This window comes from Pipistrellus hanaki (assembly GCF_964339955.1).
Source record: "Pipistrellus hanaki genome assembly, chromosome: 2".
Classification (NCBI taxonomy): Eukaryota; Metazoa; Chordata; class Mammalia; order Chiroptera; family Vespertilionidae; genus Pipistrellus; species Pipistrellus hanaki.
The window spans coordinates 189631599-189651649 of NC_140504.1; the positions used below are offsets into that span (position 1 = coordinate 189631599).

Genomic DNA, 20051 nt, shown 5'->3' on the forward strand with positions numbered 1-20051 from the left:
GGGACTAAATCCCTAACCCTTTCGGTCCCAGTGGAGAATGAAGGCGACACTGGGAAGTTATGCTCTCTGTCCTGGGTCCTGAGGTCCCCCTGTATTGACAAATGGGGTCTGAGTTGTGTGATCCAGACCTTTATGTGCAGCACATCCGGTCCTCTGAGCTCTCTGTGATGGAGATGGAGTACAGCGGTCCAGACAGACCCCAGGAGAATCTGTGGGGGAGCCTGGCCCACAGTGGCAGCCCTCCTTCATCCTAGTTGGACAGTAGCCTCCTGGTTCAACTCATAACTCCTTTATCAGACATCCATCCTCAGCATGCTGTGGAGTGCTTGTCTGCTGTGTCTATCTCCTTCCCTAGACGGAGCTTGTTGAGGAAGAAATTTATATCTTATGGTTATTGTTCAAGCCCCATATCCCTAGGACCCAACCAGGTGCTCCATCAATGTGTGTTGAAGGACTGATGGTGGTTGTTTCAGTGAATGAATGACTGCTACTATCTAGAATCCCAGAGAAGAATGATGACCTCTGCTGGGGAAGGCATCACCTGGAACAGGTGTCACCTGAAGGTAGCATTTGAGCCTGGCCTTGGTGGACAGGAGGGATTAGCTAGCGGAAGGGGTGGGGCAGGGAAGGGTAGTTGGATGGGCATTCCAGGCTCAGGGCACCCACCGCACAGACAAAGGCTGGAGGTGCAGCAGGGCGAGACCTCTGAACGGGCTGCAACACCTGCTTACCCTTGGGTTGGGTTGGGTCTCCCCACAGCTGCCGCAGCTCCCTCCTCAGAGCTCCCCAATGCTTCCCAGATAGGCCCACTACAACCCCAGGGTCACCCCTGGCCACATCCAGTGTGGTAAGTGCTTCACGGGCAGCCTGGGAAGAGTAGGAGAAGAGGGGTCACCTTCTGTCCTGGACACTGACCTTGGCCCTCAGGGCTTATGTTTGGGGCCAACGGTTTGGAGTCAAAACCCTTGGGCTTCGGTTTGGTGGTTCTCTCCCATAGCTGGTACCATTTATTGTGTGCCTACTGTGTGCCAGCCACTACAGTGGGTCGTTTGTGTGCACAGTACCATCAAATATTTCCAACAACCTAGGGAGGAAGGTGTTATTAGCTCATTTGACAGCTGAGGAGGTTTCTAGAAGGGGGCAGGATTGTTGAGGTTCCTGGGGGAGGCTCTTGCTAACTGGGTGATGTGTGTGTGGGATGGTCTCTCTGGCTAAGCAGACATGAGCGCTCCAGTTTCCTTCCCAGGCTGGTACGAGTCCCGAAGCAAGTGCAGAAGCAGATCTGCAAGGCGACCAGAGCTGTCCTTGTGTTTGAGCAGCATCTGGGCACATGCAATGGCTAAAACCTCATCTTCAGGAACAAGACATGGAGGAAGTCTTAGGGCACTGAGTTGTCTCCTTTGGTCCCCTGAGAATATGGCCTCGCATGGCAGTCTGTTGGGGTGCCCATCCCTTCATCCAGCTCAAGCCTAGACCAGGGAGACATCCAAGACTGGGAGGCCAAATGGTGAGCCCAGCGCTTGCCCAGACTGCCCCACCAGAAAAGTCAAAATACCATGACCCCTGTATTTCCTGCTCAGCCCCTCAGTTCCTGTTCCCAGGTGGGTCTGTGAAGTCTTTATGGGCAGAGACTATTCATTTGTTCATTCAGTCACTCAGTCACTCAACGAACACGTGTTGAGCACCTGCTATGTGGCAAGCATGCTGTTGGGCACTGGGGAGCCTGCTGTGCCAACCATGGTGTGGTCAGAGCAGCAGAACTACTAGGGGATGCCAATGTATAAAATAAGGGATTTTTTATTACAGTGATTTTACTTTCCAGGACTGTGGGAGCCAGTAAAAGAGTCTACGTGAGGCACTTTCTTTCTTGCTTGCTTGCTTTCTTGCTTTCTTCTTAAATATATCTTATTGATTTTTTAAAAATATATTTTATTGATTTTTTTCAGAGAGGAAGGGAGAGAGATAGAGAATTAGAAACATCTATGATGAGAGAAACATCAATCATCTGCCTCCTGCACAGCTCCTACTGGGGATGTGCCTGCCACCAAGGTGCATGCCCTTGACCGGAATTGAACCTGGGACCTTTCAGTCCACAGGCTGATGTTCTATCCACTGAGCCAAACTGGTTTAAGCTCTTTCTTTCTTTTTAAAAAATATTTTTAAAATTGATTTCAGAAAGGAAGGGAGAGGGAGAGAAAGAGAGAGAAACATCGATGATGAGAGAGAATCATTGATTGGCTGCCTCCTTCACAACCCTCACAGGGAATCGAGCCTGCAACCCGGGCATGTGTCCTGACTGGGAATCAAACAGTGACCTCCTGGTTCATAGGTCGATGTTCAACTGCTGAGCCACACCAAACAGGCGAGGCTATTTCTTTTTGTGCTGGTGCTGCTGCCTGAGGTCTTACAGCCTACGTGGCAGGGCCAGCTGAACTGTGGAACCCCTGAGGGCAACCTGGGACCCTCCCTCCCCCTCAGCCTCTCACCACATCCAGGTCTCCAACAAGAGAAGCTAAGGAGGCCACCTGGCAGGATCAGTTCCAAACGCCAGTCAACGACCCGTATTTCCTAGGCAGCCTGCTGCTGAATGTCTGTGTCTGTGTTGTCTAACTACCTTTACATAAAGCCCAACCCGTGGAGGCATGTGTGGTCCAACCTGTACATCTCAGCATCTCCGTTAAAAAGAGGGCTATGCCGCTTTGAGAGAGATGACCTTCCTGCTGTCTCTCTGGCCAGCTAAGACAGAGTCCAATACAACAGCCAAGGAGACCGGCTCTTCCCCAGTTTCAGCCATCACGTGGCTTTCATCATTTCTGCCCGAGCTGTTCACAGCCCTGAGGGCGGGTCCAGGGCAGTGGGCCTGGAGGAACTCAGTGGGGTCCCCTCCCCTGAAGATGAAGCCCAGAGCCCCAGCCAGACTCACCAGCCCAGGACAGACTCCCAGGAGGCAGTGAGAGCAGAGAAGGAAGGGAGCTGGTTCTCGGGTGGAATTCAGGGGTGCTCCTGAGAAGCCCCAATGTGGCTGATTCCCTGAACCACTCCGGGTTCCATTTCCCTCCTGTGTGGGCTGGAGTTGAAGACAGTGGTTTAGGACCAGCATCTGTTGTTGATGTGCTGTGTGACTTCGGGAAAGTCTCCTAACCTCTCTGAGCCTCAGTGTCCTGGTAGGTAAAAGAAGGTTCTCCATGGACCCTGCCAGCTCGAACCCACGTCATCTTGTAATGTTGCTTTCAAAACCTCACAGCATCCCTGGCCCACAGATACCTGTGGGCACGTGTCTGAATCCTGCAAGTCTGAGCTGGGATGCCCCAGGGAGAAGGCCTGTTTACAGCCCCTTCCTGCAGAACTTACCAGCAGGACACCACCTTGCCTGCCCCTGGCCCTGAGGGGAGGGAGGAGCCTGGGCTGAGTCTCTCCTTCATCATCCAGAACACTGCGATTGAAGAGAAATGGCATCAAGAGCGAAGCTCCCCATTTCCCCCTATCCCTGTTTAAAAATGGAGTCAGGAAGTGGCTTTGATGCAAAAACAAAACAAAAAAAAATTATGAGCAAATTGGACACGTGAGCCCCATTTTCTGTATGATGTTGTCAAATATAGGCATGAGACCATATCACACTTTTCTGAAACACCAGCACATTTAGGGCAATCAAAAAATCAAATTTTATTTTGAAAATGTTGAACATTGGCGCTTTTTAAATATAGATCCCATTTATCATGTGGCTATTTTGGGGTTTGTGGGTGGAAAGAAGCCAAAGGTCTTTTCTTCAGCGGGACTTTCCTTTGTTTTAAAATACGTCCTTTCTTCCTGCTGTCTCAGTATTCATTTACAAATACTAGATCAGTTGGGCTTCTTAATGTTCTTACTTGGTAAAAATAAACCCCATAACTGAACCCTATGTAAGAAAACGTTCTCTCTGTGAAATCCCAGAATCTCAGCATCTCTGCGTCAGCACGAAGGTGGCTTCTAAGCTTCCCAATTTACATCGCAACAAACATTACGGTTTCTTTTTTTTTTTTAAAGACAGTATCAGAGCCTGGCCAGTGTGGCTCAGTTGGTTGAGCATCAGTCTGTGCACCAAAAGGTGGCCAGTTCGATTTTGGTTGGGGCACATGCCCAGTTGGGGTGTGTGCAGGAGGCAGCCTATTTTTAAATATATATATATTTTATTGATTTTTTACAGAGAGGAAGGGAGCGGGATAGAGAGTCAGAAACATTGATGAGAGAGAAACATCGATCAGCTGCCTCCTGCACACCTCCTACTGGGGATGTGCCCGCAACCAAGGTACATGCCCTTAACCGAAATCGATCCTGGGACCCTTCAGTCCTCAGGCCAACGCTCTATCGACTGAGCCAAACCGGGTAGGGCAGGAGGCAGCCTATTGATGTTTCTCTCTCACATCCATGTAGCCGGGACTTGAACATGGCCCTCTCAGGCCTGGAAGCCCAGGCTGGCATAACTGTCAATCACCTTCTCTCCACCCCCTCAAGGAAAAATGAGACCCAATGCTTGGCTCCAGGGTTCCCAGGGAAAAATGAGACCCAATGCTTGGCTTCCCCCAAGATTTGAGAAGGTGAGCCCCAAAGACTGCTTGACACTCATCTCAGAAAACCTTCTACTAGTTCCTGATCCGCACCTTCTGTCTCTGAGAGAATGCGGCGAACTCTGCGTGTAGTGGCCCAGAGGCAGGGAGAGAGGCAGAGGCCCTCCCGCAGCAGAGGGACATGCCTGCGTGGCTTTTATTAGTCGTCAGGAGAAATGCTATTTAATGAACACGTGGCAGGTTTATGGAGTCAATTTAGCTTCTCGTTGAGTAAGGTTCTCTAGAGCAGCATTTTTCAACCGCTGTTCCGCGGCACACTAGTGTGCCGCGAGATGTTGCCTAGTGTGCCGTAGGTGCAGACAAGACAAGAATTTTATAATTTTTCACTATTTTGTTTACTTAATATTTCATAATAAAGTAATTATAAAATACTTTCTTTGTGTTTATTTGATTCCTATTCAAGAGAATTACTTTATATATAGTCAATATAGGCACAGAGTTAAATTTTTTAACATTTTCTAATGGTGGTGTGCCTCATGATTTTTTTCATCAAACAAGTGTGCCTTTGCCCAAAAAAGGTTGAAAAACACTGCTCTAGAGGGTGGCAGGAACTGGAGAGGAAGTGCATCCCAGGAAAGTCTTCTTCCTGGAGATGGGGCACTATCTTCAGAGGCCAGGACGACCAGCCTGGCGTTTGGAGTGAGCCAGGGACCTTGACCTTGTCAAGTCCTATGACCAGTCACTCTCTGGGGATTCTCTGGAGGGTGAGGAACGGCTCTGGGGCTCCTCCAAGCCCAGTGGACCATCAGGAAAGAACCAGGAGCAAGACCTGGCAGCCCTCTCAGGAGCCCAGCAGAACCGGTGAGTCCTGTGTGGCAGGGGAAGGGGGCAAAGTCCTGGTCTGGAGGCGCTCACGGAGGGCCGCTAGGTGCAGAAGATGTTGGGATAGTATTGGTAACTAGGGTTGTAGCTCTTTAGGTTTCTCTTCAGGCAGTAGACGAGCTTCCGGTCACAGGAGCAGAGCTTCATCTGGCAGGGGGCCCCCGTTTCTGCAAACAGGACGCCAAAGACAGAATGAGGACCATTCCCTGTACGGACACGAACTCCCAGGCTTGCTTCAGTCAGGACTTGCTTCTAGACTGAGCAGATGCTCTGTCTGCTTCCTGCTCTGAGGGAGCACGCAGTCTATACCAGGGGAATACGTCCTCTGATGGGAAAGGCCCAGCTGTCCGGGGTGAGGCTTCAGCCTCGGGACACAACTCCTGCCCGGAAGCTCCAGTCTCAGCAAGGACACACGTTCCCTCAGTCTGATGGCGGAGACAGCTCCTGCCCTGGAGGAACCCCACTTTTCACAGAGACACCACATTCAGACTTAACTTTGAACTCGGATGGACCTGAACTTGAATCCCAACTCTAGCTGTGTGTACTGGCAAGCCTTTGTGTTTCCCTTTCCTCATCTGTAAAATGGGGAGACTGAACCTACTCACAGGGTATTTTCAGGGAGCTAGTAAAAAAGGAAGGAGGCAAACGTTTGGCACCTATTGAATACTCAATCTAGGGCATCAGATAAAGCTGCAATATTATTGTTCCTCTTACCCCCAGCTCTCTCCCCTCCCTCTGCCCCCCAAGATATAGCCTGGCTGACCTCTAGGGGCAGCTGAACTCAGAGCCAGCAGAGACCCAAGCTCTTCCAGTGGCCTGAATGGGAAGCCCCAGCCTTACCACAGGTGACCAGGCCCCGTGAGACACTGTATTGGTAGGACTGTGTCCGGATGTAACAGCCTTTCTCCTCCAGCAGCCCATAACAGCGGTCATGTATCCAACAGCACCTGTCAATGCAACACACTTCCATCCTGAGTGGAAGGGGCATACCATTTAAGCAGTGGCCACATTGGTGGGTGTGGTCTGGCAGAGATAGAACTTAATAAGAATATGCCCTTCCTCTAGGGCGCCTGCCATTGGCTAACAGCTCACTGACCTGTTTTTTTCTCCTAAGCTCATGGTGAAACTACATTTCCCAACCTAGTCATGTGACTACTTGCAGATGCAAGTAGTCACATGACTAGGTTCCAGCCAGAGGAATGTGAGCAGAAGTGACGTACACTGCTTTCAGACCTACCCATAAAAACCTCACATGTTATCCTCCATTCTCTTCCTCCACCTCAGCTGAATGAAGGTGATCCAGCCTAGGACTCTGAGACCATCAGGAATAGCAGAGCCATAAGATGGAAGGGACCTGGGTCCCAAAATCAACATGTTTGATTGAACTGTTATAAGATCAAAAAATAAACGTCCACTATGCTAGGTGTAACAGGTTGCATTAATTTTTTTACTTACAGAAACGTTGAGAACATTATACATAGTATTCCCATTTACCCCACATTCAGTTTCTTCTATTAGTAACATCTTATATTAATATGATACATGTGTGTTGGACAAAAATAGACAGAGGCAAAGAAGCATCGAACAGACTGTCAAACTACAGCGGGAAGGTAGGGGAGTGTTGAGGGGGCTAAGAGATCAACCGGAAGGACTTGTATGCATGCATATAAGCATAAACAACAGATGCAAGACACTGGGGACAGGGTGACGAGGGCAAGGCGGGGGGGGGTGGGGGGGGGATGTGGGCTGAGGAAGGGAGGCCAGGGGGAGGTCAGTGGGGGGAAAAAAAGAAAGAGACATATGTACTACTATTTGTAATACCTTAAACAATTAAATTTTAAAAATTAATTTAATTTTTTAAATATGATACATATGTTAGAAGAAACAAAACAATATTAACTAATTACTAAATAAGCTTATATAATAAAGGCATAGTATACAAATTGTCCCCTCCACCATGAGTTGTCTTAGAGTTCAATCAGGGGTCAGAGCGAGCCAAGGGAAGGGAGGGCGTCCGTGGCCAGCAGCTGTCAGCTACTAGGGACCCTACCAGTGCATGAATTTTGTGCACTGAGCCTCTAGTAATATATAATTATTGATTCATTAATTGTAAAATGTTCATGGCTTTTTCAGATCTCCTTAGTTTTTATGTAAGGTCCTTTCTATGTTCCAGGATCCCCTCTGGGACCCCACATGACATTGAGTTGTCAAGTCTCTTTAGACTCCTCTTGACCATGGGGAGTTTCTCACTCTTTCCTTGTTTTCGATGACCTTGACAGTTTTGAGGAGTACTGGTCAAGTATTTTGCAGAATGCCCTACTTTTGGGATTTTTCTGACATTTGTCTCATATTATATGTTTCTTTTTTTGCTCAAATGGTCCCATCCTTGGCCATTGGGAGCTCTTTGGGTTGGTTCTGTGCTCTTTGGCATTTGTTTGGGGTGGGGTTTGTTTTATTTGAGCATTTCTTTACTTCCTGATTTATAGTATAAAAAGCTCCAGGATGCCGAAACCTGTTTGACTCAGTGGATAGAGTGTCAGCCTGTGGACTGAAGGGTCCCAGGTTCAATTCTAGTCTGGGGCATGTACCTTGGTTGCAGGCACATCCCTAGTAGGGGGTGTGCAGGAGGCAGCTGATCGATGTTTCTAACTCTCATCCCTTTCCCTTCCTCTCTGTAAAAAAAAAAAAAAAAAAAAAAAAAATCAATAAAAATATATTAATAAAAATAAAAAATATATACAGATCATCCTATATATTTCCTGCACTAGTCCTTAGCATCAGCCATTTCTCTAAGGAGCCTTGGTTCCTGGGAGAATAATAATAGAAACCAGATCTGGACACTAGGAGTTGCTTATTGCTACTAAGAGGTTGTTTCTTATAGGTCCTCTCAGCTGATTTTATATATATATATATATTTGTGTATCTATATTAACCCCATGTATATACACATGTGTACATATTTCTATATGTAACCATCTACATCTGTATTAAGCTAAACTGGAGCTCATATTGAAGTCTCCAACTGTAATCCACCACCACATAGGTCATTCTAGCTTCCTGTGAGGATCTCGGCTCCAACCATCTGCCATCCATTCCCTGAATTGCCTCACTCCCTCATACATGTCTAGTAGTCTTAGAATTGTTAACCCTGCAGGTGGCATTTTCCAAAGAGCAATCTCTCTCATCCCCCCCTGTTCTGGAACTTCTACACTTCCCAATCAAGATGTGGAAACTGGGTGCCCTCCCTCTTAAAGCTATTATGATTGCCTCAGCCAAAAAGAAGGACCAGCATGAAATTCCTGAGGCTTAGTCATAAAAATGCTATACTCTTGTGTCTTGGATCACTCACTCTTAGAACCCAAGCATCACCGTGCTGTGAGGACGTCCAAACAATCTGGGACAGGCCTGGGTGAGAGGAACCGAGGGCCCCCAACCCCAGCCCCAACTGAGCTGCCAGCCAGCAGCCAGCGACCATGTGCCAGCTATCGGAGTGCACCATCTGGATAATGACTCATCCAGCCTCAGTCAAGGTGCCCAAGCTGAAGCTGGGTGGCACAGAGACAAGCCACCCCACCAAGCCCTGCCCAAATGGCAGATTCTTAACAAATCAAGGGTCATCGTTGCTTTAAGCCACTACATTTTAGGATGGTTGTTACGTAGCAATAGACCATCTGATACATTAGGTCACTGAGATTTGGAGAGTTACTAGACATTAGCATGGGCAAGTCAGTTCACCTCTCTGACACTCAGTTTTCTTATCTATGAAACGGTGCTTTGATTCCAGAAAGGACATGGAATGAGAGGAGGTAATGGGGGTGCAGAGCCTGGAGCATGAAGCGCAGTCATGATCATCAGCTCACCAGTCAGTAATATCCTTGGGGGTCCCTCGACCGCCCCAGCCACAGTAGCAGCCATAGAAGCCATAGTTCGTCAGGGCGTTCTTCCCCGTCACCTTCTCAATCATGGACTTCAGTTCTAGCAAGCCGCCTGACACAGCGGGCACACCTGAAAGACAGCCCAGTTTTCCCAGCATGCTCCTGCCTTCCTCCCACCCCGGGGCTGAGAGGGGCCCAGGTGTCTCTTTTTCCTCCTCCCCATCAGTGGGAGAGGGACAAGGAGGCGAGGACAAGCAGCATAGAGAAGTGGTTACATGGCTGGACTTCCTGCTGCTGACTCACAGTAGATGTTGCAGAGGCCACGTACCTCTCGGACTTCGCGTTCCTTTTTCCTAAAATGAATGCCTGCCTCTTGGAGTTGTCATGAGGGTTAAACTAAGGTAAAGGATATAAATTTTGAACACAATGGCAGACATATACTAAGTGGCCAAGAAATAAGAGGTATAAGTATTATAATACGGTTGTCTGTATGAAGCTGGCTAATGGGCTCTTCCTTTATCGCCTAACAATACACACCTTTCTCCTCCCACTAACACCATCCTATATAATAAAAGCTTAATATGCTAAGTGTCCGGTCGGCCAGTCAGCCATTTAACCAATCCAAATGTAATATACTAATGATATGCTAAGGCCACTCAACTGCTTGCTATGATGTGCACTGACTACCAGGGGGCAGAAAGTCCAAACAGTAGGTCAGCTTGCTGCTGGGGTCCAGCTGATCAGGATTGAACGAGACAAGCTGGACACACCTTGGAGCCCTCTCACAGTCCCTCTCTAGATGGCCAACCCCCTGCATCCCTCCTTGGCCCCAATAGTATACCAGTGGGGTCCCTTGGCCTGGCCTGTGCCCTCTCACAATCCAGGCTGAGAGACCCCCCCCCCCAGTGCACAAATTTCATGCACTGGGCCTCTAGTTTAGAACATAAGAATCTTTAAGCAGGGTGGAACCCTTGGAGCTCACTGAAGCCAGCTCCCTCATTGTGAAGATTAGGAAACTGAGGCCTACAGGGAAACGGTGGCTGTGCAGGGGTACACAGTGAGCCAGAGGCTCGAGGCCTCACACTCCTCCTGCAGTCTCCAGGGATTCAGAGACATCAAAGAGCAGGGCAGCCTGTCAGGGGCTGCAGGAGAACCTCAGGACAGAGACTGACCCCCATGCTGTGCAGTGGTCACACAGCACACTGGGAGGTGGCAGCAGGTGGGCTGCACACAAAACCTGGACAGGCCTGAGGCCTGGGGTGGGTGGTGCTTGTTTCTTCTTTTGCTGTGCTTTATCCCCCATTTTATTTTGTTTTGTTTTGCATCAAACAAACCAAAAAAATTTAAAAAAATTAAAAATCTGCCTCCTGCATTTACAAACCACGTGGTGTCCCTAGAGCACAGCCCTTACTCATTACCGGCTAGATCCTGCCCCAGACCTGCTGTCATGACTGAGAAAACAGAGTCTGGGAGAGGCAAAGACTTCTGCTGACATCTAAACAGTCCATGCAGAGCCCAGACACAAAGCTAAATCTCTACAGCCTCAAAGACTAGTCTCCTTGCCACTACCCCGTTGTTCCTGGAGGGTAGAAGGTCACCAGTTCAAAGGTCAGGGGGCCAGCACTTACTGCAAGCCACGAGCCAAGCCAGCGTGAGGATCCCCTTCATCTCTGAAGTTCTAGAAAAGAAAACATCCCGTGACATGCTTATCGGGAGATGTCCCCACAGCCCATTCAAACCCTGCCCCTGGCTTCCCACCAAGCCCTACCCTCTCCCGCCGGTCAATAAACAGGCAGCCCTAGTGAGAAAAGATGAGGCAAACACCTCAAGGAGTTGATCTAAGGGGTCCCTGGGGGCAGAGGGGCATATTGTCCCCAACAGAGACGAGAGAGAACTGTCCACCACAGATGCCCCCGGCTCAATTGCCCCTTCTGCAGAAAATGGCTAACAGTAACCAGAGGAAGAGGTGGGATTCTTAAATGGATGGAGATTAGATGGCACAAGTTAGGGGCAGGAATTGGCACACCCGGACAGGGCCCTGGTGAAGGATGTCAGGGTCTGGCAGGAGGAAAGCATCCCCCAGCAAGGAGACTGGTGCAGGGCCCGTGGGCACGGGACACGGATGGCGTGAAGTCCTGTCGTCCTTTTATCTGGGGGCTTGAGGATCTGTTCAAAGACGGCTCTGCGCTGGTGATCTGAGGACAGAAGCTGGGAGGGCTCACCCCTCTCCCAGCCCTGCGGACAGCGCCCAGCCTGAAGCAGGGCCTCGGGAATGAAGCAAGAGCACCCCTATGGGACGTGGCTCTCAGGCCTCCTTGGGGCTTTTGTGTGTCCCAAGCATTTTTGTCTCCATAGTTCCCTTCCTCAAAAAGGAAAAAAAAAAGTGCTTTTTAAAAATTTATTTTACAGTCAAGTTGCTATAAAAATAAACACAATCCATGCTGGATTCATTATTCTTATTCTTCATTTATTTTTCTTCAATATCAAAAGAATTTAACATTGGAACAATGTGTTGGGCCCAGGCACGGGGCCTACCATAAGTTGACCCTGGGCGCTCAGGAGCGCTCCGAAGGGTAGGTATCATTGTCGGCCTTTTGCCAATGGAGAAGCACATGCTAAGATGAAGAGGAACACGCCACAGCATGCAGGGCCACTCCGGAAGCACGGGGGTACACGAGTGTGCCCCTCAATGTACTGCACAGCCCCCCTCCCCAGAGGGAGGGGCTCTCCTTTGAGCCATGGAGCCCAGAGGCCCCAGCTTCTCTCCCCCCAGACACAGGAGTCCCTGGCCTGGAGTCCAAAGAGCTCACACCCAGAAGGCAGAGGAAATTCCATGTGTCTTACGCCCATGTCTGATTCTAACTGGGCGCCTCAGAAGACCCTTGACTGACGGCTGCCTGCTTTCCCTCCTTCTCTGGATCCCAAACCCTTGTTCATTCCCAGCTCCCCAGCTGGCCAGTAGTCTGCCATGATTTCCCCTTCAGTGCCCTGCTGTCCCTGAGTCCTGAGTTCAGTGGTCTTTCCGGCCAGTGCTGTGCCCCAAGCCCTGTCCCCTCCCAAGGCCTGGCTCCAAAATGCCACCTCCAACTCCCAGGGCTCCTGGCTACTGGGATGCCCGCTCCCTGCCATCCTTTGTCCAGCAGCTCCTCTGAATTCCAAGAACGTTCCTGACAGTTCTGTCCACCCATTGCCTCTGCCTTGAGGGCTCTACATAGCCAAGGCCATGGCCCTAGACCCTATCCTTCCACGGCAATCTTTCTCCGCTGCTTCCTGGAGCTGTGACTGGAGGAAGGGGGCAACTGCCATGTCCTGGGCACCTACAATGTGCCAAGCCCTGTCCGCTGTCTCAATCCGCCAATGGCCCTGGCAGGTGACAATGTTAGACCTGCCGGCACGGTGTCTGTCCCTCCAACAGCCATTTGTTGAAGGGGAGAGTGCCAGTTGTCGGTTTTTACAGACAAGGAAACCCAGGCTCAGGGAGGGGAAGTGAGTTGCCCAAGGATTCAGCTCAGGAATGGGATGCAACTCCTCTACTCGGCCCCGCTGCCCCCGAGCAGCCCCTGGGAGGGAGCCACTTGTTCCCTTCCTCCACCTCACGATGCTTTGACATCTGGGGGCCTTGCTGGGCTGGGAAGAGACAGCCCCCCCAGGACCAGCTAATTCCTAGAGAGAGTCAGGAGGCTGCCCACCATTCACTCATATGTAAGCCAACCAATCCTAAACCTCCTTGCCCAACCCCCTTTATTTAACACTCTTGCTCCCAGCCGCTATTTCCTCTGCCCGGAGTCACCTGAGGCCGGAGGGACTGCTGGGAGTCCCTTAAAATTATTCAAGACCAGAGGCCCGGTGCACGAAATTCCTGCAAGAGGCGGCCTTCCTTCCCCCGCTGCCGGTGCTGGCTTCCCTCTGGCACCCAGGACCCGGGCTTCCCTTGCAGCCTCGGCTTCATCAGGAAGGACATCCAGTCTAATTAGCATATTATGCTTTTATTATTATAGTCATCCTAAATTGCCCTTTCTTATAAATAAATAAATAAATAAATAAATAAATAAATAAATAAATAAAAAACAACAACAACAACAACACAATGACGACTCTGGACCATGCTTTCGCTCATCTTGCCTCGTGGTCGACCCGGTGCCTCCCCAGTGGCCCTGCATGCTGTGGCGTGTCCCCTTCTCTTGGTAACTGAGTGACAAGCCATCTTTGAAGTGGTGCGTGTCCTGATCTAAATGCAGTGCCTCCCAGCACATTTTAGAACTCCTTTGACCCGGCTGCCGGTGTGAGCACGAGGCCCCGGGCAAAGGGGCCTGAACCAGGCCAAGCTGCACTGAGAAGGTGGCAGAGGCACTGACCAGCCGCCGGGGGTGGGGAGGGCGGGGAAGATGGACCTCAATGCAGCCGCAGGAGGAGGATGTGGGTGGCTATTTTTACGGAGTGACCACAGCAGGGAAGGAGTGAGCCAGGAAGAATGCTGGAGTGCAGCGGCGGCTGCGGTGATGAGAGGTGAAGAGCGTGGAGACGGGCAGCCTGACAACATGGCAGCGTGGGGGCGGGGCGGGGCCGGCCACTGCCCAGCCGGGCCCTCCAGTCCACGTGCAGCAGCCCCCTCCCCCCACCCCACTCCGAGCTCCCAGGCCCCCATCCGTGTGTCTTCCCCAGGAAAGGACGGCAGCCCCCGCCCCACTGTCGGGAGGGGGGGAGGGGGGAGGAGGACCTGAGACCTCCTTGCCCTTGGAGCGGGAAGCAGTGGAGGGCCAGTCCCTCTCCCAGCCCCTCTCCGTGCCCGCCCCCTCCACCCGCAGGGAAGGCACCCCAGAAGGAGACTCCTCACCTCCTCACCGGTGAGACTTCTCTCTGTCCTCGGGCCAGGCCTGGAGGAGAGGCCGGGGTTGGGCCTGCCCGGTTTTAAGGGCCTGCCCGCCTGCCTGCCCCCTGCCAGCTCTGGGAGGAAGCCTTCATCTCCCCCAAGACCCTGGGGACCTTTCCTCCCCAGCTTCAGAAGCAGCTCTTTCCGGAAGCTCGTCAGGGGCCTGGGCGGCTTGCAGGAGGGACATTGAGTTCCGTCTAGCTGGGGCCACCCACGGTCCAGGTCCCTTCGCCATCAGGGCCCGGGGATCTGGAATCCCCCTCTGGGCCTGCCGCCCCCCTCCCCCGGGCCACGCCAGGTCTCTGTCGAGGCCTCCTGCCCACGCTCCTGCTCAAGTTTCATTCAGGCTCTCTGGGCCTCATCCCAGGGACAGCCAGGCAGCTGGGGGCACCCCCTCCGACTCTGCCCCCCACCTGCCAACCCCAGCTCTCTGTCCTGTTCGGGAGCCTGAGAAAGCCCCGCTCTGCAGTCACAGTGAAATGTTTGCCAGGCATGGCTGGCACCTCTCTTTTGCACCCAACTCTCTACCGAATCGCCACATTTCTTCCCTCTGAGAAGGAGAAACCACCACCTTGCAGTGAGAGACATGCAAGCTGGAGTGCCCCCGCTCAGCAGCTGTGCGACCCGGGCAAGTCCCACACCTGTCTGTCTGTCCCGGGACCTGTGACAATGATGAGCGCCTGGCAGGCTCAGGGAGAGGAATGCCCTCAGAGAAGGAAGGCCGGGTGGGGAGGTGAGCCGCTCAGGGATTCACACCACAGGCTCTCTTGGGGTCACCTTGAAGCTCCAAGTCCTGGGTTCAAGTCCCAGCTTCCCCCTCAGCTACCTCACCTCAGGGCGGATTGAATTTCTCTTCCCTGAGAGTGATTGGGATTACATGATTTAATGCATTTGTGACAGAGAAGTGGCCAAAACGTGCACAAATGCAGAGCAGTGTTCTCACAAGGACATGGGTAGCTGTCATCACCCCCCATCCCCCACTTCTTTTGATCCGTGCTCCCCATCCTGACCCCCACATGCACACACTGAGAAGACGTGGGTGTGCCCGCCCTCCTGTCCCCAAAGCCCCTCCTTTGGGCCCGCATGACCCCGTTTCTTCCTGGGGACACCCCCCACACACACCAGTCAGGAACCCTGTGAATTCAGTTTAACACAGAGAGTGCCCACGGGGAGTCTGCCCGTGCCAGGCTCTGCTGGGGACCGCCGTGAACAAGAGCTGCCTCTCTGGCTGGGGACATGGGGAGAGGCATCCCTCACGTAAATAAATACACAGCGTGTCCCTGAGCAGCCGCACTGGGGGAACTCCTCCTTCTGTGTGTTTGTTTCTCTTTTCCGCCGTCCCCGCTCGGCCTGCAGGCACACAGGAGCGGCCACCCTGCCCAGACGGGAGGCAGCCAGAAAAGGGAAAACAGCCCTTACCTCCGCTGACCTCTCTCCAGTTTCTGTTTCCTCCAAACGCCCAGTTTCTGGGCCGAGAAGCCTCCACTTGCTCATCGCCTTCTCCCTTCCGAACCCTCAGCTGCCTGGCTCCAGCTGTGTCCCCCAGCTGGCTCTCAGGGGTCCCCCAAAGCCTGGTGTTGCCCAAGCCTGGACTTCACCGCCTCAGGCTCTCAGGCACGCCATCCCGCTGACCGTCTCCTCCTCTCCAAACTCTCCCTCTGGCTTCTGAGGGGCCGCCCTGTCATCAGTGTCCCTGCCACTCAGCTCCCGTCTCTGTGGGCCCCCAAAGGCTGGTGTTTTCAAGGAAGTCTGCCCGCCCCCCGCCCCCACTCCCTTCATCTCTCCTGGGGTGAGCTCATCTGAGGTCAGGGATTTGGGTCTGATTTCCCCGCAGATTCCAGGAGCTTTTGTTGGCTGAGCAGCGTCTGGCACTCGCTCTGACTCAACAATAACACCGGGTGAACAAGTGATGGAACGTAGGCATGGGGAGAGAGCACAGTGTTGGGTCCAGGAGCCTGAGCTTCAAGTCAGACAGAAGTGGGTTCAAAGCTGGGTGTCCCCTCTGACTGCCTGTGCCACCCGACCTCCTCAGGCCTCAGCTTAATCCTCTGTAAGGCAGGACAATGATAAACCTGCTTCCTTTGGTGATGTTGGTAACTCCATGAGATGAGGCAGGCTGAGGGGCTCAGCGCCGTGCCTGGCACCTAGCCGGTGCTCGGTGAAACGGAACGGTTATATCTAAATAGTATTACTGTTGTGTTTGTGAGTGTCCACTAACACAGAGCTCCTTGGAGCAGGTCCTGTGTCTGCTTCATTTCTGCACCCTCCGCATCTGGCACAGAGCAGGTGCTCTGTGGGAGCCCCCTCCACGTCCCGCGTGGTTCAGGGTTCCTGTTCAGGGTTCAAGTTCTGGAGAAGGCCGCACGCAAAATGAAGAGAGACTAGAAAAGAATTAATTTGGGAAAATGGGGGGGGCAGGCAGGAGTCCACCTCTAGGGGAAGAACTGCCACTGCTCCGGCTCTGCTATCCCTTTGATCAAGGTTATGAGATACACCCCTATCCTTCAGGCAGGAAATTCCAATAATAGACAATCAGCAAGAATTTACATGATTAACTGGTGGAGGTTGCTTTAACTACCAATGTCTCCACTAAACAATGAGCGATTAGCTCTGACCATTCAGAGCAATTAAGGTTGACCAGCCTTCTCTATTCCCTTTTCGCATTTCTCTATTACAGTGTTTCCCAACCTTCTCTCATGATGAGAATCACCTGGTGGAGTTGTTAAAACACAGATTCCTGAATCCCAACTAAGAAGTGCTAAACTAGAATTTTTGAGAACATATAGGTAAAATTGCATACCTAACTTAGTGCTCTGTATATAACATCTGCGTTAGAGCACTAGTTAAGTATACAATTTTACCTATATGTTCCCTAAAATTCTAGTTTAGCACTTCTTAGTTGGGATTCAGGAATCTGGTTTTAACAACTCCACCAGGTGATTCTCATCATGAGAGAAGGTTGGGAAACACTGCTCTATTGGGTTCCCGGCCCCCCCGCCTCCCCCCAGTGCTCAGTGAGGTTTGCTGAGTGAATGCATGACCTCTCGGCTCTAGCTTCCATACTCACCCCACTGCCCCAGCTGGCACGTCAAATATAATCTGCATTATTATCAAATTTAAATATTAGGTGAGTATTTGAATATCAGGCAGATATTTGAATTTTAATAAGTTTACTGTAATTAATATAATAAATTATATAAGTTACTAGAGGCTCCCTGCACAAAATTCATGCACTTGTGGGGGAAGGTCCCTCAGCCCAGCCCTCTCACAGTCCGGGAGCCCTCAGGGGATGTCTGACTGACGGCTTAGGCCCGATCCCCAAAGGGCAGGCGGACATCCTAAGCGCTGCTGCGAAGGCAGGAGAGGCTGCCGAGGAGGTGAGAGGCTCCTGCCACTGCCTCTGCGCTCACTAGCTGTGAGCCCGGCTCTGGCTGAGCAGCTCTCCCACTGTGGGAGCGCACTGACCACCAGGGGGCAGTTCCTGCATTAAGCGTCTACCCCCTGGTGGTCAGTGCATGTCAGAGCGACTGGTCGTTTGATCAATTTGCACATTAAGCTTTATTATATAGGATATATTTAAGTAAATATAGTTAAAATTCACGCTCCTAGGAATATATCTCAAGTGGGGAGGGGAGGGAGATCTGGAGGAGATAAGAGATCAACCGAAGGACTTGTATACATGCATATAAGCATAACCAATGGACGAAAAACTCTGGGGAGGGAGGGCATGTATGGGAGTGGGAGGGGGGGGTGGTAAGGTATGTACACATATAAAACCTTAATAAAAAAAATGGAAAAAAAATAAATTTGCTTTGCTGGGATTTTATAAGGAATTTTCAGATTGAGCTTTAGACAGAAGCCATTGGGCCTTCCCTGCAATACCTATACGTTCGGGTGAATTCCTCATGTTCCTGAGGTCTCCAAAATGTCTGGAGGTTTTTTTCTTGCCATCTTTTAGGAAAGCAACCTTCGTTCCTTAACAGGAAAGACCGCCATGAACCACTGACCAAGCAAGGTACCAGGCTATTTCTCCAACCCGTTTTTTAGCTTTAAAGTCAGTCTTCATTTCTTAAGGCTTTCAGAGTCCAGGCATGCCTCTCTCAGACATGACACTCCAGTCCAGGCCTTGGTTAATAAAATCAGAATTGGAAACGGGTCTTATTGACTTCATGCAAAGATATTGCCATAAAAATAATAACATTCACTCACTAAGAATTGCTCAATCCTGGGGGGGATTATGTAGGGAGAAGAATATAAATGTTATAATATTGTTTATGAGGATATAATTTATCAAAGTACTAAGGTTTGAGCCCGCAACCCAGGCATGAGCCTTTGGACAGAATTGAACCTGGGACCCTTCAATCTACAGGCTCACCCTCTATTGACTGAGCCAAGCTGGCTAGGGCTATCTTAGTACTTCTTAATGTAAACTGTATTTAGCATCTGTGCTAACCTTTGTTGTAATGAAAAACACTATTTTAAAATTCAAACTTTGGGAAGGTTGTCAAATAAACTTAACTTAGAGTTCATAACATAATTTTTTTGTAAACCTGGATAAAACTAACACATATTTTAGGTAAAACTAACCGGGTAATAACTTTAAAAGATATTAATCAAATTTAAACTGGTTTTAATATTAAATATTTTGTCCAGACCACAGACTCTTGCTTAATTTGTATAAATATTTAATTTCTTTAGGCCAATAAGTATTTCATCATAGCACACCACATTTAATATATAGATGAACACATATTACCATACACATAACTTGAATTAGTAATTTTATAGAGAAGTAATAAGATTTTTTTTCATTTGTGTTTGGTAACTTTTAAGAAGCCTGGAGAAGGGGGGAAATTTTAAATCTTTTTACCCATTCAGAAATAACCAGCTTTAGAACAACTCAATTTCAAATCTTGTCTTCAAAAATGCATTTTTATATTTTATATAAATTTTTATATTATATATAAATTTATATAAATCTTCTACTACCAACCATACAGGGTTTTTTTTGTTTTTGTTTTTACTTAGTTTTAACTATTAACTTTTGGAAATTTTAATATTTTTAGTAACAAGTAAAAGCAAGTGACTAGCATTGTTTAGGTAGGCAAATACATTTTATGACTTCTACTGTACAGTTTTTTTTAAATATATTTTTTATTGATTTTTTTACAGTGAGGAAGGGAGAGAGCTAAAAACATCGATCGGCTGCCTCTTGCACACCCCCTTCTGGGGATGTGTCCTGCAACCAAAGTACATGCCCTTGACTGGAATCGAACCTGAGACTTTTCAGTCCGCAGACCGACACTCTATCCACTGAGCCAAACCAGTTTCGGCACATTTTATGACTTCTAGAAATGTAAGCTGTTTTACTGGCAAACACATTCATACCTTTGAGAGACATACCTAGCAAAGTATAACACATGTATTAATAACTCCAATTCTATTTTCTAACTTTTTTTTTGTAATAAAAGGCCAAAAGTAGGTGAACTTAAGACCTGTCTAGTGATTAGGATTTATTAGCTGAAATAAGTTAATTTGATCTGCTCAGATGACTAAGTTTTCTTTTTTCCTTGCAATAAGGATTACCTTTTAGAAACTTGTATTTTAAAAGATGGTCCAGATAAGATTTGGTGGACTTTGAATTGTTTCTGAAGTCATACCTCTGGCCCTGTAAAGACTTTGTTTATGAAACAAGGACTGTGACTTATTTTTAAAAAACAAAACATATTTTATTGATTTTTTTACAGAGAGGAAGGGAGAGGGATAGAGAGCTAGAAACATCTATGAGAGAGAAACATTGACCAGCTGCCTCCTGCACACTCCCCACTGGGGATGTGCCCGCAACCAAGGTACATGCCCTTGACTGGAATCGAATCTGGG

General features: G+C 49.7%; 2 protein-coding genes across 4 annotated transcripts in view; one reads left to right on the top strand and one right to left on the bottom strand.

Moving 5' to 3' along the window:
• Nucleotides 1-5142: 5142 nt before the first annotated feature.
• Nucleotides 5143-20051, top strand: part of LOC311618009 (phospholipase A2, membrane associated-like) — a gene marked incomplete at its 5' end in the record, with an annotated part of 38366 nt that continues 23457 nt past the window's right edge. For 2 of the 3 annotated variants that reach the window (XM_084875170.1, XM_084875168.1), the window contains one exon: nucleotides 5143-5405. Coding sequence is in view for 1 of the 3 variants with exons in the window: in XM_084875168.1 (XP_084731294.1) it covers nucleotides 5276-5405 (130 nt within the window). The remainder of the gene's footprint in view (nucleotides 5406-20051) is intronic. The other variant, XM_084875172.1, reaches the window with a different exon arrangement.
• On the bottom strand, nucleotides 5400-15907 carry PLA2G5 (phospholipase A2 group V). The gene is made up of 5 exons (XM_084875187.1): nucleotides 15591-15907; nucleotides 10930-10979; nucleotides 9287-9431; nucleotides 6267-6373; nucleotides 5400-5593 (listed from the first exon to the last, which is right to left on the bottom strand). The coding sequence occupies exons 2-5, from the start codon at nucleotides 10967-10969 to the stop codon at nucleotides 5469-5471; spliced, it is 417 nt and encodes a 138-aa protein (XP_084731313.1). The 5' UTR covers nucleotides 10970-10979; nucleotides 15591-15907; the 3' UTR covers nucleotides 5400-5468.